Raw genomic sequence first — 26,663 nt, forward strand, 5'->3', positions numbered from 1 at the left:
AATAATGGATAAATAAGAGTAGAGTGTAGGTAGTTCATTTGGCTTTGTGTTTTTTAAAAAATCTATATGTTATTCTTGTACATTTATTATAAAATTAAAATATCTATATGTAACATGGCACTTTATATTTTTCAGAGTGCTTTCATTTGCACTATTTGTTTTGATCCTCACAGCAGGCCTTGAAGTTAGGTAGAGGGCCCAATGGCACAGAAGCAGGACCTATAGTCACAGGGAAGGCAGGACTTGGGTCTTCTGATTGCTAGCCCAACTGCTTTCCTCACCAAATCACGCTGAAGAGTAAAAGCCTAGGACATGGACTGACAATTGGGAAGAATGTGGTTAGCGTTCTAAGGATCTCATTGGAAATCTTTAAATTGTGAGGTGTGAAAGAGGCAAAAACTGTCCAACAGACCTGTAAAATTGAACACAGTGAAGGCAGCATGTATGAGATGGGTAGTGAAGAAGGGGCCAGTCCTTCTCAAGAGTAAACAAAGTCGTGGGCAGGAATGGCTCTGACATCTCTCTACCAATGCAGAGTGTGGGAAGGACCAAGTTACCCAGGATCATAGGCACAAAAAAATAAAAACAACCTCAGAAATATGCTGAGACTTTGGGGTTGGGGGGCATTATGCCTAGACTAGAGCTAACATATAAAAATAAAATGTAAAACAACATGCTCCACTAACATATTTCATAGGTGAGTACAATTCAGGAAAATATATCCTTGTATGGCAATCCATACACTTTAGGGGAAATGCAAGGTGAGAATTTTAGGAAAATAAGGGAAACATCAAAAGAATTATTTTGGGGCATTAAGTACAAAATCTGAAGCAGACATTAAAAACATAATAATTAGTAAAGAAGAAAGATATGGAATAGTTTATCTAGACATCTGCTAAGGATATTATAATCTTAAATACAAAATGATCATTCTTCTCATGCCTTGCAGATGGTTCTGAGAAGGTAGAGAAGCAGTGAGAGGAATCCTAATTTGACATCCTTTTGATTAATATAGAAGAGAGCTTCTTGGTATGTGGATGGAGAGGGGAAGTGACCCAACCATCTCGGAATGTGCAGTGGCAGAGGGAGAGAATGATTGATATGATCACTCATGTTCCCTAGAATTTAGAAAAGCAGATTATTTTAAAGTTCCAAGAGAGGTGGATTTGGTCTCACAATCAGAGGATCAGTGTAGTTTGTGGGGATGGGGGAAAAACCAGTGGGCGGGAAATTCTGAAAATGTATATTGTGTCAGGAAGGCTAGGGTACATGAGAAGCTGAACCCTTGGGGAGCTGCCCAAGGTAATGAAAGGAGCTATTAGGGCTGCCATCACGGAAGGAACAAGAAGTAGAATTGGACAGATGAGTGTTTAGAGAAAATAGTGTAATGTTTAACAAAAGAGGGTGAGAAAGCAAGGCTGGGCAACTTTTATTTGGTTTCTTTTTATTGTCTCCATAGTGGGAATGTTCTCTAGACTGCAAAGAGTAAGACAGATGCCATAAAGAGGGCTATGAATCCCACAGTGGGGGCAGAGAAGATAAGAAGAGAGCACCTGCTGTATACACTAAGCAAATTTAGATCTCCCAGGCCTCTGAGGGAATTTGTAGATAATTTCAAATCTACTTTTGGAGAATCCTTGTTCTATCATGACGAATAGGAGAGCATTCTTTTTAAATTAAATTTATTGGGGTGATATTGGTTATTAAAATTATATAGGTTTCAAGTGTACAATTCAATAAATATATCATCTGTATATTGCATTGCGTGTTCACCACCCAAAGCCAAACTTCCATCTGAAAGGTTTCCAAAAGACAGAAGTGGACAAATGTTGACCAGATTTTCAAAATTGGGAAAGAGTTTATGATTTCTGAAACTCTAGACCAGTAGTCTTGATGGCTTACCCTCAAAAGTCCTTGAATAGATCATTAAATAAATGGTTGATGAGCGCTTAGGAGAAAAAAGGTTCTGGTTGACCAGAAACTCACAGCATGAAGCATGGTAGAATGAAAGGAGGGTGGGTTGGAAGTTCTAGATCGAGATCCTGGCTCGACTATTCGTAGGCTGTGAGAGTTCAGAGAAACCATATCATTTTAAAGTAAAATGGGAAAACCAGTAACTACTCTCTACAAGTTTGTTGTCAGAATTAAAGTAGAAAGTTTCAAGCTTTGTACATAACAGATGTTCAACAAATGTTTGTTTTAAATAGCAAGGACCTAACAGTGGGATATGGCTGCTAAGGAAGCACATGCTTTCTTGGGTGGCATTAGTGGAGGTATAGTGTTCTACCTGGACTCTGTGCTGGTGAGGCTGCTGCATTCCAATCTGGGCTCCACTTTTTAAGAGGGGCATTACTGAGGTGAAGTATATGCCTGGGTAAAAGGCACAGGACAGACAGGGAGAGCTCTGAGAAATTGTCCCCTGGGGAATGAGCACAGGAATGGAGATGTTTAAAAATAGCAATCTGGGGAAAATATGATGACTCTTTTAAAGTATTTGAAGGCTGAGATTTGGAAGAGGAGCTGTCCTGAGGGACCCTGGTGAGCAGACAGACCTACCACCAGTGGGCGGAAGTGATACGGATGTGGATTGGTTAAACTTTCTAATAAAGCTACACAGCACTTTGCAATTATATTGCGACCCTCTTTTGAGGCCACCAGAGAAGTCAGTGCAAAGGAGAAAGGTATCTATGGTGTGAATCACTCTTTGGATGTGTGGATGGATCCAGATGGTCCTTCCTGTCACAGGAAGTTTAAGTGCCACCTGGAAGACAATCTATGTGTAGAAGGAAACCCCAACTTGCTGGAGGAGATTGGTTGGGCTTGACAGGTAGAGTTCCTTAGAGATCTCAATGTCTGTGATTCTGGAATTTTAAAAAAAAGTTATGAAATTTTAGTCAACCATCTTAACCCTGTAGTTTTAAAGGAAAATGCAAAAAAAAAAATCCTTGAGATAGTATGGGCTTTGAGGCCAGACAGATCTAAGTTAGAATCTGGATCTGGCAGCTATTACCTGCGAGGGTAACATGGGCAAGTTATTTAACCTATCTAAACCCCAGTGATCTGTATGGTAAGGTACTTGTGAAGATTCAATGAGGTAATCCATCTAACATGCTTAGCATGGTTAAATAACGCTACTTATTGTTATTAGTATAATCTATTATTATTGCATCATATTGGGGCTTCCAGTAGGCATATAAGAAAAAGCCATTATTTTTGATGGAGTGTCCTGGAGAGATTTGAGAATGAGACAGAGATGGATACCAGGGGCTGAAGTGGGGCAATTCTGGCTATCCACAGATAGGAAGGAGCTGGTTCAGTCTGTAACCCAGGGAGCAGAGAAATGTGCAGGAGACTGTTAAAAAGATTGAATGAGAGAGGATTGAAAGCCCTTAGCCAGGTGCCTGGCAGATTCTAAATAATCAGTATGTACATAGTTGATCAGTGAATGAAAAGTCACCATAAGCAGCTGCAAGGTGGCTGTTAATTCTGCCCAGGTGTCCTTGACCTGGACCACCTGCACACACACAGCCTTGGTATAATGGCATTTCAGTGGTGGTGCCCATTGTCAATGCCAAGACACAGCCCAGGTGGATGAGGAGGCTGGGAGGCACATTCAATAAAATCCCTAGGAAAAAAAAGACTATTTCAGATGTCACAGACAATAGCAATCCTTCCAAAGATTTCCATCATGATATATGATTAACTGTGTTATTGAACTAAAGCCACATGTTTTTAAATATGATTTTGCCATTTTCTACAAAGTCTGCATAACAGAAGAAATGAATGAGGTGAATAACTGCAGAGATAAGCCAGATAACTAGCACGCTTCATGTCTTAATACATCAGTTTGATGGGTCTCCAACCCAAGGTCCCTCCCTCCCTGCAACTTTTTCACAGAGGAGGCTCTGATAGTCACAAATAATGAAATTTCAAATATTCAAGTATACACTTAGAAAACAGAGAGAGCAATGATAAATGAGGTCAAAGATACATTTGAAAAGAGATTCAAACATATATATTTTGAAAACAAGAAGAGTTATAATAAAAAAGGTAAATAGAAATCCGAAAAAAATTCAAATGTACATTTGAAAAAAAAAGGAGTCACTGTGTTGGGTTAGAACAAAGGGGAGTTGATATTGAGAGAGTAAATTATTGACTATTTTTTGGTTAAAAACTATTAGGTGAATTTTAACCTTTAGAACACATCCGCTGGAGTACGCGGAGTGCTTCTGGAGGGAGGAGGTGTGTGTCGATTTCTCCCATGTCTGTATCAGTAGAAAGCTTTTGAAATCCTTGAGGGCAGGTACTGAATCTTTCCTGCACGGGCTCACAGTCCAGTGCCTTTTTGAGCACAGTTTAAATACTTATTTTTGAATAAATCAAAGCATCGCAAATAGCAGCTCAGTTAAAAACAAACCAAAAAACATAAGCTGTATAAGGTCAGGGGATGCATCTTTACTTAACTCATATCCCGATTCCTAACACAGTGCTTGACACATAGCAGGCCCTCAATAAATTTTCACTTATGAATTAATAAATTGGATTATGTGATGGCAGATTTTTTGGAGTAGGTCAGTTATATCCGGAGTTGATAAAACAGAGAGAAAAGTTACATGACATGGCAGGAGCATGGGGTAGGACCATCCCTATCTGCTTTTCTGTGGCACTTTTCCACGTCTGCAGTCATTTGCTGGATCTTTTTTCCTCCTGTGTTTCTCTGGGAATGCTGTCACTCTTGATGATCGCACTTTACAGCTGAGCACCTGAGGCGCAGACTGATTAAGTACCTGGCTCCACCAGGAAGAGCTGCAGGCTGAAGGAGTGGACTAGTTGATCTCTGAGGTTCCTTTCAGGACTAAATTTCATTGCTCTGAAATGTCTTGGGTTATTTCTGTGTCCTCTCAGGGCCAAATAACTGGAAAACAGAGGCAGACATTTGGCACCAGGTAGACCAGATTTTCCGATGTTTGAATTTTTCAGTTTCCATCTGGATGACTTGTGTTAGGAAGATGTAAGTTACATTTATCCAGCTTAAATGAAGCAGAAAGTTTTGTGATGATATGCTAATGTTCTTAGGCAACCTAATATGTCAGACCAAAGGGGAAAATCACCTTCTTCTGAATCATGTATTTGGCTGTGAGGGTAGACCTGCGGTCACGGAATACAGGCCAGGATTCCATCTCTTGCTTTTGCTGTGGAAATAGAGACTTGGGTCAGTAATGAGCCATTTGTCAGCGCTCATTGAGATCCTGAACCAAACCCATCTCTATTCTGTCTTACAAAGCTCAAGGCACATGTGAAAGGGAAGGATCTATTCTGGTGACCTGGGCTAAGATTTCTGAAATCCAGCTCAAAACTTATAAGTAGAACACAAGTCATGGTATAAAGTTCCTACAGGGCAGTTTCCTAATGAAATCTACAATTTTGACAAAGATGCTTATTAGCTATTTGAAGAGAAAGAAGAGAGAGGAGAGAAAGATAGAGGAAGGTTCTCAAACTACGAAGCAACAAAAAATCAAATAAGACCCTTAAAGAAAAAGAACTATGTAGCAAACATCAGCATGCTGGAATCTAAACCTGCCTAGCAAAGCTTATTTTGAAAATAAACTTCTCCATGAATTTGCTTTAAAAAAAACAAAACAAAACAAAACAAATAGCCCTTGATGGTTCTAAATGACTCTTCTGATTTCTGCATTGCTTTGCATATCTATGGCTAGGTCATCTTTTTCCTTCCTCTACTCTCTAAACCAGCTTTGCAGGGAAATGAGATTGTGGGCTTGATTCCCCCCATCGGTTTTGATGTGCCTGTCTGCCCTCTGTGGAGTTTTGTCCTCACATGCATTTTGCCATTCAGGGCCTGGGTCATCCTGTCTTAAGAGCATGTGATAGATACCGTGACTATGGCCTTTCCTTTGGAAGATAGTTCTGTGATGTAATGAGTCAAGCAGATCGTTCATCAGCTCTGTTTTTTAATAAAACATGAATAGCACAGTTTATGGCTTCCACTATTCAAACAGCAGTTGAGCCTAAGAGGAATTATTCATTTTAATGGTTCTAACACTCATTTCCAAGCAGCCGTGCTACTTTATCAGCTTTTGCCTGAGTTAGAGAACGACTGGCCTTGGAAAAAGAAGAGGGCTCAGCAGGAATTGAAAAGAGCCTTCTCAGGACAGTGGGACACGGTACCTTGTCACTGCAGACAGCCCAGTGTTACCTCTGGGAGAGTCTCTTACAAATTCGGGCTGTGGGGGGATGGGGACCGGAGTCTGTGAGGTACAGTATGCATTAGCCCAGAAAGAGACGCATGCTCCATTCTATCTCAAAACACACAGGTTCATAGGAAGGCTGTGGGCAGAAATTTTCTTTTCCCTCCGTAGACTGCCATAGAAACATCCTTCCATTAAGTTAAAATTAACTTAAACATATGGGATGTTCCTGGGATATCAGTAACCATGAAGGAAACAAGGGGGACTGAAAAAATACACTATGCAACAAGCTAATGATATGCCTGACACACACCCTTACTTGTTACTACTATGAACTCCATTTCACAGATGAAGAAATTGAAGCTGAGATTTTCATAAGAGTGCACTACTAGTAAGTAACAAGGTCCAGAATGAAACTCACATCTTCTGATTTCAAATCCCACATGATATCTATAGCATCCTTTGCTACCCAAGTGCCCTGATGGAGGCAATGTTTAAACCCAAAGGAACAGTTGATGCTGGGACCAGGCTGGAAGCACGTATTCAGGTGGGGTCTATCTGAGGCTCTCAACTCATACTGAAAGGTGACTATTTACAGATAGGGCAGACCTCAAATCCTTTAAAACACTGATCACCCCAAGCATGTCTCTCCATCTTCCTTTGCTTCACTCTTGGGTGAGCTCATGATTTTTTTGAACTGGCCTGAAGTATAAGATCAATGCCACAAGATCTAAGGAACCAGTATCTTATGGCAAGCTACAATTTTGCTTAAGGAACTACAACTTCTGAGCTATCACCTGGGTGCAATATCTGTGGCAAGTCAGAAGCACGTGAAGATCTTGTTTTGTTTTTCAAATTGTTGATGGCATTCAAGGGATCACTAATATCTTTTTACTGTTCTATTGCTATAAATGTCTTTACCCAGATACGAAAGATTTCATCAAACGATTGATTTCTTAATTAAATATTGCCTAATGCAAGATTACCACTCAGAAGGCAGTAGTGGGTTCCATTAAAGGATGAACTTCACTCCTGCAGCTGACAGGGGATTAATGTGTTAATTAGGAACTCTGTCTTCCTCCCACAGTCACTTGATTCTTCTCTTAAACCCAGCAGAATGTATATATTGTGCCCATGTGGGTAACCTCATGGCATACTTTGGCTTTGACTTTGGACGTTTATATAAAAATAAGGCTCAGTTGCCAACATGAATAGCTTTCTTTCTTTCCAGGGGAAATACAAGATGGAAAGAGTTATAGGAACCAGAAGTCCTGCCTTTCAGTTTTCTTATATCAAGAGCAAGTGATATTTCTGCTGAGGCAGTGTCTTTTGAGCAGTTTAGCGGTGTAGGTTGCCACACATTTATTTCACAGGAAAGGAGTGAATCCATCAGGCCACTGAGCTTATAAGTACCATCCTGGCAGCCAGCCACCAAAATATAAATAGTCTAAATGGACTAAAGGAAATGTTCATTCTGTTGTTTAGAATTGGACACATCCCAGGAAGGGGAATTTAATCTTCTCGAGGACTGCTGCTATAGGTTGAATGGAATACACATTTGTTTACCTCCTTTGTGATCTTTTTGTCGCCCTGGTGATACATTATGTATTTGTGCTACGAAGCGTTTCAGCTGTCTCATCCAGTGGCGTTCCATGAGCTGATTTTTCGGTCCCTAGATTGCCATTGTTGAACAGCTTCAGCCTCAGCTTTTTCCAATCTGGGACCTGAGGGAAGGGGAACCAAGGGGACCAGATTCCAACAGAAACAAAGCCAGGGTGGAATTACAGGGAAGTCATCCCAGAACCTAGTGAGTTGAGCTCTGCACTTTTAAACCTTTATCTCTTAAAATATCTGAAGGAATTGTGGTACCTCTTGGCATAATGAGGAAAAAAATAATGCCTCACAATGTTAAAAAAAAAAAAACTGTGGAAAAAGAAGAGAAGAATACCTCATAACACCACAATTCAGAAAACCATAGTTTATGAAACACATGCTGTGTATTTCATGGGGATGCAAATGTTATTTTTTTAAAGAGAGCGATCTCCAGGATATATTTTCACCTAACCTCCACATCTTAAGCAATCAGCTCAGGCTCTTGTGATGAAATGTTTAATTACTAGAAGTGTGTCATTAGTTAGATGTAGAATGAATGATGGTACTGCGTTTTAGTGCCTCACATGATATAGCCATTTGTGTCATAAATTCATTGACCTCATCTTAAATGATGTGTCCTGTAAAACAGACTTGATTCATTATTTCTTAAGTGACAATTTTTTTCTCTAATAATTTTTTGCTTCCTCAGAAAGATTGCTTTTCTGTAGTTTTAAATCAGTGTTCCGAATTGAAATGCAATAAGGCAAGGATACATGCACATTCATACTCACATTACCCAAAATGAGAGAGTCATAAACTGTCACACTATTACCTAAACACTTCGGGATGTTGCAGAAAATCAAGTAGCTAAGTTCTAGTCCTTTGCTTTAACTGGAAAAGTTGATGAAATAGAATTTTGCTTTGAACTCTGATGCCTGTAATGCTTCTTATGTGGAAATAGATAAAATATGGAGAATTCTCATTTGATAGTTGGGATAGCTCTATGAGCATTCCTTATTTATCAATAAATTATTGAAAGTGAAGGAAGTAAAGGGAGAACATTTAAGTTATATTTAGATTATTTTTTGTGACTCCACTTGAAAATATTTATTAAGCTTGAGGAAACAGAGGAATCCTCTAGAGCCAAATAATTCAATCTGGCAATTTAAAAACCAATTAAAGATTTAAGAGAACACTCTTTTCCCTTATGGTTAAAAAAGAAGATCCAAAAGAAATATGCCAGAAATTTTGGTATATTATTTTAATGTTTAATTATTTGATAGTGTTTTTTAGTTCATGATTAAAGAAGCTATATTTGATCTTTCACTTTAAGCTTATAAATTAACTAATATTGAAACAGAATCGGGTGGCATTCTTTCATTTTGGAATTTAAATGTCAACTTTATTATACATTAAATTTATTAAAGTGATCGGATTTCAAAAATAATAACTTACATGTATAAGTATTCACTACTAGTTTATTTAATCTTTATCTAGATGAGAATTTGGAGAGTCTGATGGATTCTGCTCATCAGAGGCAATTATCTACTTGTTTGTAAACTAGACAGCTTAACTATGATATATAAAAAAAAAAAATTCCCTTAATTCTGGAGAAACCAGAAACACTAAAGGGAAACACAGGAGTATATTAGCATTAAAATTATTTTTTTGGCAAGTATTTTGAAAGAGTGATATGAGATCAAACAAAAAACTAATGTGTGCCAGTAAGTATTTCTTATTCAATCTCACACCATCAAGTATATTACCTACAAAAAAAAAAAAAGGTGAGAAGGAAAAGAGTGAATTTATACTTACAGACCCACAACTGCCATGAGTGTGTACACTCACAATCACACACTAGCATGCCACCACTGTTATAATCAAGGAAAGCCGAGAGTTAAATGAGATGGGTAATTAAATGCCCAGCATATGTTGTTTTTGCATTGTTTATGTGACCAATAATTATTAAAATGTATCATTCTTTGATGTTATCTGTTTACCATAGTTAAAAACAACAACAACAACAACATGGACCAACAAAGGAACAACAGGCACCCCACTCCCTCAACAAAAACAGGGTTCTATTTAGAGCAGTATTGGAACCAGTGCTTTAGTGAGGAGAGACTCAAATTTAATGGACTTACCACTACACTGCATTTCAGAATTCTTCCTCTGCTGTTAAATGGATCGAGTGCTGAAGAAATTACAATAAATAAATTAAATAAATAAATAAATAAATAAGAAATCAGAAAAGAGATAGTGTGTGTAATGTTCAGTTAAAAAAGTAAGCCACTGAAAGAACTATTGAAAATTTTGACATCTGTTTATCTGTTTATAGCTGTGGCAAGATTACTCATATTAATTCTTGTTTAAAATGCCATATGAAGGAAAGACATTTGTGCAAACAAGAGTCATATTTGAATTGTAGATCATGTCTTCACCATCTGTGAGAGCTGATGGTGTTGCAAAATTAATGTGTTAATGAAATCACAATAATTTCTCCAAAGTAATGGGTTCTGAAGCCGAGAATGACTATTTTTTGAACTTTGATGTCTAGTGATTTCCAATTGGGAAAAGCTCTCAGCCTTTAATTAGTTCTGCAGCCCAACTTTAAAATAAATTTGGTGATGCCTTCCTTTTGCCAGGAGTAGATTTGAAGGGGAGAAAAAGCCATAACAACTTTTGGAAAACGTTCTCTGGGTTTGAAAAGTTGTTCAATAAGACTGTGTGCCAAGAAATGTCACCAAAAATTCTGACTACTGAGAGAGAGTGGGCAAACAGCTCAAAAAATAATTCTAGCTTGCTGCAACATCACAGGTTGGGAATAGCTAAACCTCACACAGACTTCATGACTAATTCCAAGTTTCCCCTTGGAAGGCAGACATAATGATGTTCAGCGCTTTGTGTTATTGGCTAACATCGCACACCCTTCCCAACTGCATTATCGAACACAGTCAATAGTGTAAAGTGAATCTGCATGAGGAGAATGTTAAGAGGCTATATTTCAAAGCCCACTCAACTTTCTGGAGAATCCTTCTCTCCAAAACTATTTAGATTTGCATTTATAGCAAGCCTCTTTGACAAGCAAAAATGTGTGGGCAGGTATATGTGTTCTTTTTTTGTGGGGTCCACCATAAAGGGGACGACACAATTTCTTTTTTTATCTTTAAATAGGAGATATTGATAATTGCTGTTCTGAAGAGTTCATATTTGTAAAATAATTGAGAGAAATAATTTTACAAATATGTAAGAATTTTACCTTTCAGAAGGAAACACTTCACCCTGTGTGAAAAATTGAGATGAAATTTGAAAGAACCTTTACGTGAAACATGAAACACTACCTACCAAAGAAAATTGCTTATCTTTTTTCTTTTTATTACTGTGTTGTAGGTATGTGACTGGTGTAAACACATAAGACACACAAAAGAATACCTGGATTTTGGGGATGGGGAAAGAAGGCTTCAGTTCTGCAGTGCAAAATGTCTCAATCAATACAAAATGGACATTTTCTACAAAGAGACACAGGCCAATCTTCCAGCTGGGCTGTGCAGCACATTACACCCTCCCATGGAAAATAAAGCAGAAGGCACCGGGGTGCAGCTGCTCACTCCAGACTCTTGGAATATTCCTCTAACAGATGCTCGGAGGAAGGCCCCCTCCCCGGTGGCTGCAGCTGGCCAAAGCCAGGGCCCTGGCCCATCGGCGTCCACCACCGTCTCTCCATCTGATACTGCCAACTGCTCTGTCACTAAGATCCCCACGCCAGTGCCCAAGTCCATGCCCATCAGTGAGACTGCAAACATCCCTCCTGTCTCCGTCCAGCCACCCGCTAGCATCGGGCCTCCCCTCGGTGTCCCGCCTCGCAGCCCTCCTATGGTGATGACCAACCGCGGCCCGGTGCCGCTGCCCATCTTCATGGAACAACAGATCATGCAGCAGATCCGCCCGCCCTTCATTCGTGGGCCGCCGCACCACGCCTCCAACCCCAACAGTCCTCTGTCCAACCCCATGCTCCCTGGCATTGGGCCCCCACCGGGTGGCCCCAGGAACCTGGGCCCCACTTCCAGTCCCATGCACCGGCCCATGCTCTCGCCCCACATCCACCCCCCGAGCACCCCGACCATGCCTGGGAACCCCCCGGGCCTGCTGCCGCCACCGCCCCCGGGTGCGCCCCTACCAAGTCTCCCTTTCCCCCCAGTGAGCATGATGCCAAATGGCCCGATGCCAGTGCCCCAGATGATGAATTTCGGGCTGCCGTCACTCGCCCCGTTGGTGCCACCCCCCACCTTGCTCGTGCCATACCCGGTGATCGTGCCCCTGCCCGTGCCCATCCCCATCCCCATCCCCATCCCTCACGTCAATGATTCCAAGCCCCCCAACGGATTTTCCAGCAACGGGGAGAACTTCATTCCGAGCGCCCCTGGCGACTCCTCGGCGGCAGGAGGCAAGCCAGGAGGACACTCCCTGTCCCCGCGGGACTCCAAGCAGGGCTCGTCCAAGTCCGCGGACTCGCCGCCCGGCTGCTCCGGCCAGGCGCTGAGCCTGGCACCCGCGGAGCACGGCCGGGGCGAGGTGGTGGACCTGACGCGGCGCGGCGGCAGCCCCCCGGGCGCGGGCGGCCAGCTCGGCTTCCCCGGCGTGCTGCAGGGCCCTCAGGACGGCGTCATCGACCTGACCGTGGGCCACCGGGCCCGGCTGCACAACGTGATCCACCGCGCGCTGCACGCGCACGTCAAGGCGGAGCGCGAGCCCGGCGCGGCGGAGCGCAGGACCTGCGGCGGCTGCAGGGACGGCCACTGCAGCCCTCCCGCCGCCGGCGACCCAGGTCCGGGCGCCCCCGCGGGCCCTGAGGCCGCCGCGGCCTGCAATGTCATCGTGAACGGCACGCGCGGCGCTGTCGCCGAGGGCGCCAAGAGCGCGGAGCCGCCGCCCGAGCAGCCGCCGCCGCCGCCACCGCCGCCGCCGCCGCAGCCGCAGCCCGCGGCCCCCAAGAAGCTGCTGTCGCCCGAGGAGCCCGTGGTGAGTGAGCTGGAGTCCGTCAAGGAGAACAACTGTGCTTCCAACTGCCACCTGGACGGGGAGGCAGCGAAAAAGCTGATGGGGGAGGAGGCCCTGGCGGGGGGCGACAAGTCGGACCCGAACCTTAATAACCCCGCGGACGAGGACCATGCGTATGCCCTGCGGATGCTGCCCAAGACGGGCTGCGTGATCCAGCCTGTGCCAAAACCCGCGGAGAAGACTGCCATGGCACCGTGCATCATCTCCTCGCCCATGCTCAGCGCCGGGCCCGAGGACCTGGAGCCTCCTCTCAAAAGGAGGTGCCTCCGAATTAGAAATCAGAATAAGTAAAAGGTTTGTATGTCCACGGGGGCTCTCCTCTGCATGAGCCAGTACACTTCTTACTTCTTACAAGGCAGACGAAGAGAGACAGACAGACAGACAGAGACAGAGAGACCGAGACAGACAGTGGAATTGATAGTCATGATTTTATTTTACCTTACATGTTTTATAGTACACTTTGGTCACACACTATCATCATTTTGATCCAACATCATTCCCATTTTACACCTGAGGAAACTGAGTCACAGCATGTAAGTGCCATCCCCAAAGTCACTTACTTAATGTCAAAGTCCAGTTTTGAGCCCAACTTGCAACGCTGTCTCCTTAATTACACTTTTATTATTATGCTCATCTCTGTAATTCACCCTGTTGAAGATGAAGAGGCGGGGAGGAAGGAGAGATTACTTGAGGCGAGTAGTTCAGTCGTGAGGTTACAGGGCCATGGTAAAAGGTGAGCTGGGCAACTTCAGGCGACTTCCTGGAGCTAGTATACTCATTGGCAGAACGTCTTAACTCACCAGATATTCTTAATAACCACAGGATTCCATTTCCAAGATGAGAATAAAAACTTACCTTTTTGCATGCTTACGCCAACTGCACCCAAGCCACTAAACCCCCTTTGCCTGGAAGGGTGTCGTAGCCATAGCTCATAACTCCTCTTCATGGGATCTCTTTATTTGTCACCAACCAGCATTCCCCAGGGCAGGCCTCAAGCATCACAGACCAGCTTTACTTCTCAGGTTTTGAGCTCCGCTGCTCATCTGGTGGGTTGCTCACCTCAGCCGACAGTGGGAGCTTTGGCAGGGGAAAGGGCTACATTGCCGAAGTGGGTGAGATGCGTATTTCTGACCTCAGTGGGGGAATCCTGCTTAATGCCAAGTGAGCCATTGATAACGAGTCCAGATTTTCAGTAAGAGGAAGGAGAACTAGCATGTGACATACCCGCTATACCCAGATGTGGCCTCATTTGATCCTGCTGCCAATCCTGGAGGAATAGGCATCATCTGCCTCTTACCAAGGAGGAAGATGAGGCTTGGAGATGTGGCCCAAGTTGGTGAGTCGGGAAACCAGTATTCCACTCAGGCTTGCTGAACCCAGAGCCTGAACTCTACTCTTTACGCCTGAGAGCAGCAAACAAGCTAACTTTCACTTTATTTTTGTCAACTTTATGTAGAAGAAAGGAAGAGAGAAGAACATTTATTGAGCACCTCACTTGTACACAGCTCCTTCCAGGAGCTGGAGAGATACAAAGGGGAATATGATGCGGTGCCTGTGCTCGAGGCATTTGCAGTTGGCAGGATGTAAACCCAGGGAGGAAGGAAGCCTGGGTAGGAGAAGTGGACCTCCTAGGAAGAATAATTGCTCACATCTATGTGTGCAGGACCTCTTCTAAGTGTTTCTCAGTGGTTTTTATTTGTATCCATAGCCAAATGACAATTATTGTGGTCTTTATTTTACTGGCGAGGAAACTGAGGCATTAAGTAACTTGCTCAAGATCACCAAGTTAATAAGCATAGTCAAAATTTATGTCCAGGCTGCCTGATTCTAGATCTATACTTTATTATAAGAATTGGCTAATTTGTCCCTTTATGAGCCTACTTGATAAAATTTGTTTACACCTCGACAGCCTTGGGGAAAGGTCCTAGAGAAAAACCAAGCTTACCTACCAACTTCTCTAAGTGTTTAGATAGTGTTTAGTGTTTTGTTTTGTTTTTTCGACAGTGTTCAATTTTTTATTTTTTTCCAGCAGCAACAACGGACCTAGAATTTCAGCCCATTACTCCACAGTGAGAAATACAGGTGTGGACCAGAACACTTGATGTGGCGTGTCCAGACCATTGTCTCTATGTCCAACATATTTACATGGGCACGTACCTCCCTTATAGCCAGAGTCTGCTTGGGAAGCACAGAGCCAGAGCAAGGGGCCTTGCTGGGTGGTACAAGATGGGATTCTCAGCCCTCACAGTTTGAGGTTTTCTTTTCCATTGATGGCTTTGCTAGTAGGAGCAGAACACTAAAAATCAGTTCACTATTCCTTCTTGCTTTTACATCTACAAGTTCTGCTTTTTGAAGACAGATGGCCTCAGCCTTCTCATCGTCACCTGAATTGAAAATGCCCTTGCTTTCTCCACCAGAGTAATTTCATCTGGTTGACAAAGCCATGAGTAATAGGAAGATGTGGGACCAAAAAAAAGTGATGGCCTTTAGAAAGCCAGAAAGCATTGGGAATTGTAATTTTAAACACATTCTAGTATTATTCAAATGACATAAAAGGAAGACTGGAAAGGTGAAAGATTTTACTGTCATTACTGGAGTGAGAAGTGACCAGGTCAAGAATAGTGCTGCTGGTCCATAAGTAGCATGGGGCCAAAAGAACATAAAAGCATGAAATATATGAGGGCTATTTGGGTGATATATGTTTCTGAATAAAGAATCAGGCAAGGATCTTATGTGTGGACCAGAGTTGTTACTAAAAATATTAACCTGGCTTTAGCCATTTCCAGAAGATGCAATGATGAAATTGCCCATAGCCCCTTGAGATTAGCAAGTTCTTTTTATGAGTGGTCTCCCAACAAATTACAGCTTCTCTCTAAAGTCAGAGACACTCAGGCTTTGCCAGCTACAGTGGGTGACAAGACAAGTGATTTAAGATGGAAGAACCGCCTATCCTCCATTAAATCACATTTCCTCTTGCCCTCTGTAGTTCTGTGTCACCTCAAAGCACAGTCTCAACCTGCCATAATTCATTCATATTCTCTGACCCCTCCTGATTTTCTGTGAACACATGGCGCTGTTTTTCTTCCATGCCTTCAGAAACCCAGCCTGTTTGTATGGTTGCGGGAATTGGAAATAAATATGTTAAATAAAGGACTGCATGGCTTTTGTGCCCTGACAGTGAACACTGTTTGGTGACAAGTTAAAGCCAAAGTGGAAAGTATGAAAACCCAAAAAGAAATCTGGGGTGAACTTGGTGGGTGAGGTGCAGGTGAGTGATTTCTCCATATGCTGTAGGTCAGCGGTCCCCAACATTTTGGCACCAGGGACCAGTGCTCCTATGAGAATCTAATGCCTGATGATCTGAGGTGGAACTGAGGTGCGATGCTAATATTAAGGAGCAGCTGCAAATACAGATAAAGCGTCTCTCACTCACCTGCCACTCACCTCCTGCTGCGTGGCCCGGTTCCTAATAGGCCACAGACCAGTACCAGTGCTCAGCCCAGGGTTAGTGGACCCCTGCTGTAGGTGGCTCATATTTTTCTTAGGGAAGTCTGTCGGTAACTTCAGTCAGGGTTCTTTGTTCTTTTCACTATGCCACCATTCTCATAATGTATTACTATTTAGAAAATAATTTTAAATAGATTCGATCTTGAAATTAGTAATCCAGATAGCTGCAGTTGTCTTCAGAGAAGTAATTATATTTGCTAGTTTTTAGCAAATTATAATATATATATTTTTGATTTTGAAATTTTATTCCTGGTTACCTGACTTTATGCACTCTTGTTTGTTGATATGATTACAAATTATTTTAATGGGAAGTTATTTTCCTAGATGCAGAACTAATTGTTTAGTAAAAAAATATTTTAAAAGCTGTAAATGTCCTTTAATCTTCAACTTTCAAGACTGCAAATACCAGCTCTGCAGCTTCTGTAAGCTGGAAAAAAATAACCTCCCAAATAATAAGGGAAACAATGCATAAACATTACCCAAACTATTCTATCCACAAAGTATTCTATTTATAAATGGAATATTCCCCTCTCTGCCTTTGCCCTGGAGCTTGGAGTATAACTGTTTGTATTTGTACATTTTCCGAATTTCTACAGTTTACTCTTGTTTATGGTACATTGGGGGAGTTCAGAGTAACCATCTGCAAACGTTTGAAGATATTCAAAAGAAAATTATCTCCCCCTTCTCGATTTTACAGGGAAATGACATATTCTCTTTAAGTGAAATAATCAATGGAAAAAATGTATATCATGAGTAACCCTTTGCCCTCCCTTTTTCCATTCCCAAGTAGCAATAAGTCCACATGACTTCCCACCTTTGTGTCTCCCAAATTTCTTATGTGTTTCTAGAACCGGAGAGAAAATAAGAGACGTTTTTCCCTGGCCTCAGTTCCAAGATACTTCCCCAGCCTCATCAGCAAGGGTTCCTTCCACTTTTAGTTTTCTCCAGCAGACCTGGAGGAAGCAGCTGTAGTTTTGGCTTCTTGGAGTTTAGAGTTTAATGATTAGTCTGGTCATGGAGCCACAACCCCAGAAAGGACTATTTCAAGGTGGGGTGGGGAGAAGGGGGTGGGGGAATGGAAGGGCATGCCTCATTAGGAAACCCATAAGGGTGGAGGTGACAGGTGAATTTTGCCAGTTTAGTTTCTTTGGCTGAGAAGTTCGAGAGAGTACTAGGCTATCTGGGAAGTCAAGTCCAAACATTTGAAATATTACTATGGGTGCCTCCTTCTAAAGCAAGGAAAAGAAGACAGAGAGAAGAAGAAATCGATACAAATGAGATGTGCGGATCATGTGGCAGACCTGAGATTTTTAATGTTCCAGTACTTGGTTATTGGAAACATTAATTTCCGACATAATCCTGATGTTAAGGTTTCGGCTGTCCGTCAGGATACAGATGGCTGTCCAGTCTAGGTATCAGTCATTCAAAGAGCCAGCAAGAAACTGCCAGGTCTGCATCATGTGCACAGGTGAGTGGTGAAGACCTGGGAGAGTGCTTGCTGTGATCATTCAGACTCGTAGAGGAGAGTTTTCTGGAAGAAACAGTGTCAAGATTGGCTTTAGACACACCTCGTTCAATGCTGCTGGGTCTATTTTAACCCTATGACAAGAGCTTGAAGGAGGGTTTTAATGTGCAAGCATCTGACTCTTAGATATTATTCCAATATGGTTATAATGGAGTAGTAAAATGACATGTAACCGGGTATTTATTTCTTTCATATGTAGCCATAACCCTCCACCGTCAGCAGGGCTGGGGTGAGAGTGAGGCAAGAGGAGTGTTTAGTTAGTGTACGAACTTTGAAAAGGAGCTCACGCTCAGGGTCATGCAGCGCAGTACTGGTCCTGGCCCTGACCTCCAGACCTCTGGCCCCTGTGGCTGCTCCCTCAAGCTGGTCTCCTGGCTCCGTGGACTAGTCCATGGATGGCCTTTAGCGATTCCTTCTGGAATTATGTGCAAAGTTTTATGGGCCTATGCACAGAGGTATTTTCTTGGGAGGAGAGGTTCAGCAATTTTGACTTCAGAAGAAATGTGCTTTACATCTCTGAAGAATTATATTATCACCCAGCAATATTGGAGTTGGAGTTTTTCTTGTTACACTGAGGAAGCTGAATTAATTGTAAGTTTCCCTTAAAACTTAGAATTTATTTTTAGCACTTTTTGCTGTGGACCTAATATTGCCCAGTCACTGATGCAGCTACATAATGTAGTACTAGCCTCCATAAGATTACCTTAGGGACACTACACAAAAGGTTGTAGACCTTTCTCCAAGGTACCACATCCCGTGAGTACCTATGGAGAAAGAAGAAAGAGAAGCAGGAACGAAAACAAGCCAGGTACTTCCCCAGCACTTGGATTTTCAAAGTGCACACTGTATAGGGAGACATTGTCCTTCAGTGGAAAACCTTCCACTGCTGTCGGGGCCAAGGGCGTGGAATGGCTAGAGCCCGAGAAGTGGACAGCTCAGTAAACATCGGGGCATTGATGTGGCTGTGTCTAGCATGCTGCTTCACCTGGAGAGAGTGTTCGTGGAATGAGGGAGGCATTTGACCAGCATTAACAAGCCAGTGCCCAGAAGGGCATTGGAAATAAGCTCCCTGTCTGGTTTCCAGTGAATCACTTCCTCGCCAGCCTGAGTGGCTGCTTGGGCATCATAGCTCAATCACTTACACCTCTCTTCGTGCAGACAAGCATTGTGGAGGGGCAGAGGTGTTTGAAGACCAAAATACACTACAGCATGGAACACTTACCTCATGTCATGGAACACTTACCTCCACCCCATCACTGCCTTTGCCAGACTCTCTTGTCAAAGAGATTGTGCCAAAGGGACAGAGGCCGGCCATTCTATTTCCCTTCACCCTGTCATGGGCAGATTGTTTTGTATTCTTCAGTTGCTATTTTAAATGCATGGCACTTATTGTGTGGATGCATGTTAAGGCAATGCATTATGCATTTGTAAACTTTTTTTAATGCTTCAAAAGCATCAAAGGAGTCCATTTCCAAGAAACAAATAAATTAGCTTTAAAAGATAAACAGTGTAGCACTGGCATCATTTAACAGGGTCCCATTCTCAAGGAAAAGGAGTAAATGCCGTCTCAGATGCCAGCTCTAAAAATTGACCCTGTAGAGTCATCCAGATTTGTGAATTTCCACAGCAGAATGCTGTGGAAAATAGGGCGGGGTCAGGATTGAGAATGTGAGGCCATGAACAAGGAGGAAACACGCATGCACACAAACACATTATTTCAAGGGCCATTTAAAAGATTCTAGTGAAAATGGAGCAAAAGCAAGGAGCAATAATAACTTGAAGTTAGTCTTGTGCTTTAAAATAGCTCCTGAGTGTACCAAACATTCTTAGATTGGAAACCAGTCAAGTCGCCCCTGAGATCTCTTAACTGTGCTCCTAGGACCAAGCTCTGGACAATAAGCAACAACATGCTTGTACAATTGCACCATGTTGCCCAAGTGCACAATTCAGAATAGGGAGAAGGGAACACAGGGCAGAACTGCCTCTCCACCCAGCCGTGGGAGCAGATCAGCGACTAATCAAAGCTGCCCCGTGCTCCCCAGCCGCACTCCATACAGATGTTTGGCTGCACCAATGGTTGTCTCATCATTTCCTCCTTTGAACCTCTGGTTTGCTGCCTTTCTTTGCTAGCAAGCTGTGTTTTGTTTTGGGTAAAAAGGGAAGTAAGAATGTGACTGAGAGCATTTAAAGAACAGAAGGGAGAAACACATTTCATGGACTCATTTGATATGAAACATTGACCTAACATCCAAAAACTGCAATTAAAAAGTATATCTCTCCCTCATTTGCATGGCTTACTTCCCCAGACATGTTTTTGGTATTGAAAATGAATGGTATTCCCATACAACATGTGTCTCAATTTGTAATGATATCCTACTTGCAGCTGGCTTAGTTCTCCAAGTGTTTCTAAAATGTTACTGTCTTAAATTTGAGCCAACCTACAATAACAAATTATCTAGAAGCAAAGTGGCTAAGCTGCATTTGGTGAGAGAAGGGGAAACCCTATATTTCATTCTTCAACTCTTGTTTTGGAAATTCAGACTGTAACATGATCTTTTTCTAAAAAAATCTATTCATGCACACTTTAAAAATTGTGCAGATTGGGTGTTGTGGGAGCAAGAATGATCGGGTTTAAGTTTCTCTGCAAAGTTCTGCATCCCATCAACAAGCCCTTTTGATATCTTAAACCCATATTTAGAATAATTTTAAGATATTTGGAGTGTGGTTAAATGTAAAACTTTGTCATTATGATGTGTTGGATGCGTATACTTTGAATATTTTTAAGCCATTTTTAAAGTACTTTATCCAAAAGCTTTCCCCCACTAGAATACGCTAATTGAAAAGTATCTGAGCATCACTATATATAGGAGATACAGGGTGAAGTCACTGCAGCACACATGCACATTCTTCCTGCTCTTCTTGTTTTCATTCAAATACCATTTTTAGTAGATTCAGCTTATTTTTTACATGTATGAAAAGTCATTAAACAGAGAGCTAGTTGTTTGATTAAAAAACAAAAACAAAACAAAAACTACTTCCCCAGTCCTCCAAATGTAACATGTTCGATTTGAATTATACTGACTCCCACTTCTTTTTCTTATCCTGAGAGTAATTAGTAAAACTTTCTATTAGAGTATGGGATCTGAATCTGTGTCCATGTGAACTTAAAGTATCATATTATTTCTCCGAAATGTCTTAGGGACAATTTATTGGTGGTTAGATTGAATTCTCTACTATTCACCTCAGCTGTCTTGGAAACTAAGACACAGTAGTATCCTGTCTTTATCATAGGTAGCTTATTTGTGCACTTAATATGAAAAAGAGGAAAGAGGGAAAAAAAACTTTTTCCAAACTCAGAATCCATTTAAGCTTCTGAGGTTATAAATTTCAAGTTGACCACAGGTCTCTGGGGCTCACACTCTTTATGGTGGCAAAATACAACTTTCTGGTAAGAACAGAGGGGAAGATGGCTTAAAAGGCTCATAAACTTGTTTGGACATCTAATAGATCTTACCAAACAGCATTTTCATGAGTTAAGTGTAAATGAGTCAGAAATATATAGATTGAATTTCTTTTAAAATACACATGGGTTTAAAAATTAAGACCAAAGTGCTTGGCAAAATAAGTTTTGGTTTTAGCCAAACCCCAAATGTTAGAAAAAATAGTTCTACAAAATGCCAAACCAAAAATATATCCAGGTCCCCCTTTTCCTCTCATTTAGTAGGATGGCATCATAAATATGGGACTTCATGTCTATTTTCATATTCACCAAAGTTTAAACAATATGAATCCCAAATGCTAATTGAAAAACTATGAAAAAATATTATCACCTTGCAAATGAAGATGAGGAGCCACCAGTTCCGGGTTCTACTTTTGATTTTAACAGCATCCCTCACTATCCATTCATGTGATCAACTTGTTCTCTGCTTCATCTGTGCGCGTGTGTGTGTGGCCTATGCACAGGAATAATAACTTCTATATTTAGAGTTCTTAATTTATACTTAATTCATATATTACAATCTATAAAATTTAATAAACTCCTAATCATATCCAAACAGAGGGAGGCAGCCCCGTTCAGTTATTTATGGTTCAGAAATAGTCTTCATTTATTTCCCTAGAGGATAAAACATATCCATATTTAACTAATAGTCTATACACTGACTTCATGCAGGGATATCGTTATTAAGAGATACCAGAAAGGAAGAAAGGAAGGGAGGAAGGGGGGGGGGAGGGAGAGAAAAAGAAGAGGAGGGAGAGAGGCAGGAGTCCTTGACTTGTTTTGAGGAGCTAATAACCTGCTGAGAGAGACCAGAAATAACCAAGGTCACTCTTACCAGTAAAATGCAGAACCTGTCTGCAAACTGAAGTGATGCTGTGGACAGTTGGCTCCAGTGACAGCAGGGACTGGGGACAGTTCACTCATTGTTGTAACCTGGTACTTAGCTTAGGGGCTGTCAGAGTGGTCACACAAGTATCTATTGACCGAATGAATGAGAAGAATCCCAAGAGAGGACTAGCTAATGGAGTTTCCCTGAGAGAGTTCATGATGCAGGTGATTCAGAGTTAGGTTGTAAACTGGGTAGGGACGTGGACTGTAGGTCAGGAGTAGAGGAATAAGGGATGCATTAGGATATCAAAAACCATGGATGCAGAGAAGAGCCAGTCACGTTAGGGATGACTGTCCCCTTCACTCAGCTAGAACAAGGGGCTTAGAGAGGAGAGGAGCAGGAGGCTGGAGGAGAGCATGTAGGTAGAGGAGCAGGAGGTTGTGGAATTTGTATTGTGCATCAGGCAACATCACCACGACCTGGAGCAGAGAAGTGACAGGGCAAAATCTTTGTCTGAGAGAAATTACTTGAGCAGCTGTTCGTAGACTGAAAGGAAGTAGGAGAAAGACTAGCATTGCTAAAGCTGATTGTTGCATTCTGATGACAGGCTAATTATCAGCAGTTGATTCTAAATATCGGGAAATGTTATCACCACAATGTGAGGGACGGAGGCTGCCATATCTATGTTTTGAGTATGTAAAGCCATTGTGGCGGTGACATGGGAGGAAGAACCCCTTTGTGCCCAGAGTAGGCCTTCCATTATATCATAGGGTGGAAGGAAACCTCACAACCCATAGAACATTCCAAAGTCCAGTCGAGAGGGATGCTGGCCAGGCCCCAATTGCCACAGAGATGCGCTCTGCTCTTCTGACCAACCAGCTGCTTTGAACCTTAGGCCAGCAGAGGAGGGTGAGGTGCTACCAGCGGTGTGGCTCACAGAGGCTAGTGCCAGCTCTCCTAGCCATCTAGAGGACTATCCTGATGGTGAACGCAGAGACCGCACAGTGGCCACCCATAGTTCTGTCTTTGGACTACAGAGCAGCCATAAGGCTTGGCTGGCTTGCTCTACTTCAGACACCTTCAGAGATTTTTACAGAATATGAATCAGATCCTCCCCAGGCCTTTTAAAGAAGTTTGGCAACTTTTGGAGATGTCCTTTTATCTTTCTAAAACTTGCCAGGCCCTAGACCTTCTGAAGCTTACCCGTGGGGCAACAGTGGGTTCTCAGTAGTGAGGGGAGGCAACAGTGTGGCTTTGTGGATGAGAACATCTGCTCTGGAGTTGGGCGAACCTGGGTTCGAATCCCAGCAGAACCTTTTACTAGGTGAGGGAGGAAATAATTCAACCTCTCTGAGCTTTAGTCTCTAGGTCATGAGGAATAATAACAGTGCTGGGAGGGATAGGTAAGGAAACATGTGGAGTGTGGCATATCACAGATGCCCTGGAAATGGCAGTTGCTGTCCTGGTAGAAAGGCTGCAGTGCCTGGGAGGAGAGCACAGGGCTGGAGTGAGACTTGCTGGGATCTGAAAACCAGCTGTGTCGCTTACCAGCCAGAGAGTCTGGACAAGTTTTAGAACCTCTTTATGCTCAAATTTTCTCAATAATTGTTACAGTTAATATTTATTGAGTACTTTCTATATGTGGGTGGTGTTCCAAGTATTAGATGCCCACGACGACTCTATGGGAATACTATTAAACCCATTTTAAAGATGAAGCAACTGAGGCACAGAGAAGCCATCTCCTACCCAGTGTCATTGGCCAACAGATGGCAGCTCTGGGATTTGACTGGCAGCCTGGCTCCAGAATCTCCATGCAAAACCACCGAGGGTTGTCTTGTATACAAAAATAAATAAATAAATAAAAATAAAAATAGTTCCCACTTTTTAGAGTTATCAGGCTCCAATGTAAATAACATAAATATAAGTGCCCATGAGGTAGCAGGCACATAATAGGTACTTATTATAAAAATTGTCATGGTGGCCCCTGCAGCCCAGAACCTCAGATGTATGTACAATGGAAGGTAATGAAACATTTCCATCCTGTCAGCCTTGGAGAGTTGGGAAACCATGCCCCAAACTCTCCTAAGATGTCTGGTTCCACTTTCGAAGTATATACTGGGACAGGCAGAGCACATGCTCAAAGTCGCAACATGGCGCAGCCAGGATTAGAACCTGAGTCCTCATCTGCCTTTCCTCTCAGTGGGACACGGGATAAGACCAAAGCTGCTTGAGTTACACACCCTGAGCCAAGGACCAGAGTCATATTTTTTGTCACCCGCGACATTGCTTCCTCACAACGGGCAGTGGATTTCAGAAAGAAAATAGATTGTACCTGAACAACTGGGGTTGAGGGGTTGAAGGGTTTCAGAAATGCAATTATTAACCACATTCTCCATCTCCTTGGCTGTTTGGGGGTGGGGGAGGAATGCAGAATCAGTATGCTCACTCTTATTTTTTTTATTGTGAATTTTTCATGAATATGAAGCCTGCCCGTCCCCCACCCCCTGCTAATGGGCTGGTTGTAAAGAATAAAAGTGTCAGAAAAACCTTTTTCAGACCTCACCTAAAATATTAAAATCTATTATTGATCCATAGACCATAGCTACTTGCCACATAAAGCTGCTTTTTTTCCTCTGGGTTCTTTCTTCTTCTTTTTAAACTTAGAATGCCTGGGTTCAGATAATATATAGAGAGAAATAGCAAACCCAGGGTTAACACAATAAGCACCTACTTTTTTTGTTCATGGCAGAATTTTTAGAAGATACACAAAGCAACATCAGCTAGTTCGTATATTGATGAGACTTAAATGGAAACGCAATTTTTTTTTTTTCTAATCAAATAACTTCTCAGAATTCTTGCTTGCAAAGCAAGGAAGCTGGATGATGTATGCCTTTAAGGCCCTTACAGCTCTGACATTGTGACCTCACCGGTCAAGGTAAAGAAGGGGACAGATGAAACCTGGGCTAGGGGGCAGCGCCCTCTGGAGGGGAGCATGGATTTTGGGGTCATAGGAGCTGGAATTCAATCCATCTTTGCCGTTTCTAGCAGTGACCTTGAGCAAGTAAGTTCCATAACCTTCCTGAGAAAGTTTCCTCATCAGTAAAATGGGGAAAATAATGAATACTTCAGTGACTTTGTTGTTTCAATGAAATAAGTGTATAAGTGAAATAAGTATATTAAAGTGTCTAGTGCCAGTATTTGACATAAAGTAGAAACTCAATACATTTTGACTCTTTTCTTTGAAAACACTGCAGCATTCCCAAACCATTATAGGAAGTGCTTGATCCAGAAAGCCAGGGGCATAGTGCTCTATACTCTTCTTTAAAATTTTATGCAGAACTTTAGCTATATCGTGTAATTCTTCTTTATTTTTCTCTTGTGAATGGATATAGCCACCTGCTCCAGTACATTGTAAAAATGTACGCTATTGGTCATAAATCCTTCCATGCTTTTAGAAAAAGGCCAGAGACAGGGTCATTTGATTTACTTAAACTCCCAGGTTCCAGAAGGCTTTGATGTAAAGAGGATAGATCTGCTGTCCGAGGTGAAGATACTTTAGTGAGTGCACAAGACGGGGTTCCATGGTTCAGGGTTCTTTGTCCCCCGGGGAACTTTTAGAGATCAGCAAGAAACAGCAGTGACTACTTGTAAAAATAAAGAGACTCATCTCCCCATTTAATTCATTGAACCAACTAAGTAAAGGAAACCAAAATTTTAATTTGTACAGCAAAGAATTAAAGACAGAGTTATCCCAGTAGGGGAGTCTTGCATGGTTCTGATTTTCATTGATTAAAGAGTAAAATAAGAGATATTGCTAAAGAAGAAAAGTATTTTTAAAAAGCAAGGTTTGTCAAAGCCATGATGTAAGCAGCACAGTGGGGATGAATTTGTAATTCTGCCCAGAGCCCAGCTCTGAGCTAAGCTGAAGTTGACCTTTGGCCCCCGCGCCCTTCTCACCATGGGCTATTTCCCATAGCAATCACACTGGAAGGAGAAGGGATGTTTTTTAATGACTTTCATCAATTAGTGCACTATAAAAAAGAGATGCCATCCACTTCGTAAATGAGAATGCTTTCTTTCCATTGTGGTAAAAGCCATTTCAGAACTCCTCATGAAGCAATGGCTGATGAGAAGAGAGAGAACCATTTTTCAGCATAACCTCGCCAAACACTAGCTCTTTCTGAGATGGGCTTGGTGTGGAGACCTCTGTCTGGCATCACATCCAGGTTCATCAGCTGGTGCAGGTGGCTCTGTTCACTGACCGTGAAGCTCTCCCCTTGCGAGTGTCCCAGAATAGCTGCGGCTACCTGAGATCAGTCCAGTCCTCAGGGACTCGTTATTGTCCCAGATCAACAGCATAGCCAAAGCCAGCACTTAATGGCTGTATTTAACCACGATAAGTGATGGGCCGACGTGCCTGAATAGGTGGCGTCGCTGGTAGGGCTT

The 26,663-nt window shown here is 42.4% G+C and overlaps 1 protein-coding gene across 4 annotated transcripts in view; it reads left to right on the forward strand.

Moving 5' to 3' along the window:
• The window catches only part of LOC107518488 (sine oculis binding protein homolog), a 153,604-nt gene that overhangs the window by 120,450 nt on the left and 6,491 nt on the right, over nt 1-26,663 (forward strand). For 3 of the 4 annotated variants that reach the window (XM_036220580.1, XM_036220569.1, XM_036220582.1), the window contains one exon: nt 11,190-16,039. In XM_036220580.1, the coding sequence (XP_036076473.1) occupies nt 11,190-13,148 (1,959 nt within the window). In that variant the 3' untranslated portion in view covers nt 13,149-16,039. Of the gene's footprint in view, nt 1-11,189; nt 16,040-26,663 lie in introns of those variants that run through there. The other variant, XM_036220575.1, reaches the window with a different exon arrangement.

This window comes from Rousettus aegyptiacus, unplaced genomic scaffold (genome assembly GCF_014176215.1).
Source record: "Rousettus aegyptiacus isolate mRouAeg1 unplaced genomic scaffold, mRouAeg1.p scaffold_m13_p_1, whole genome shotgun sequence".
In the NCBI taxonomy this organism is placed as follows: Eukaryota; Metazoa; Chordata; class Mammalia; order Chiroptera; family Pteropodidae; genus Rousettus; species Rousettus aegyptiacus.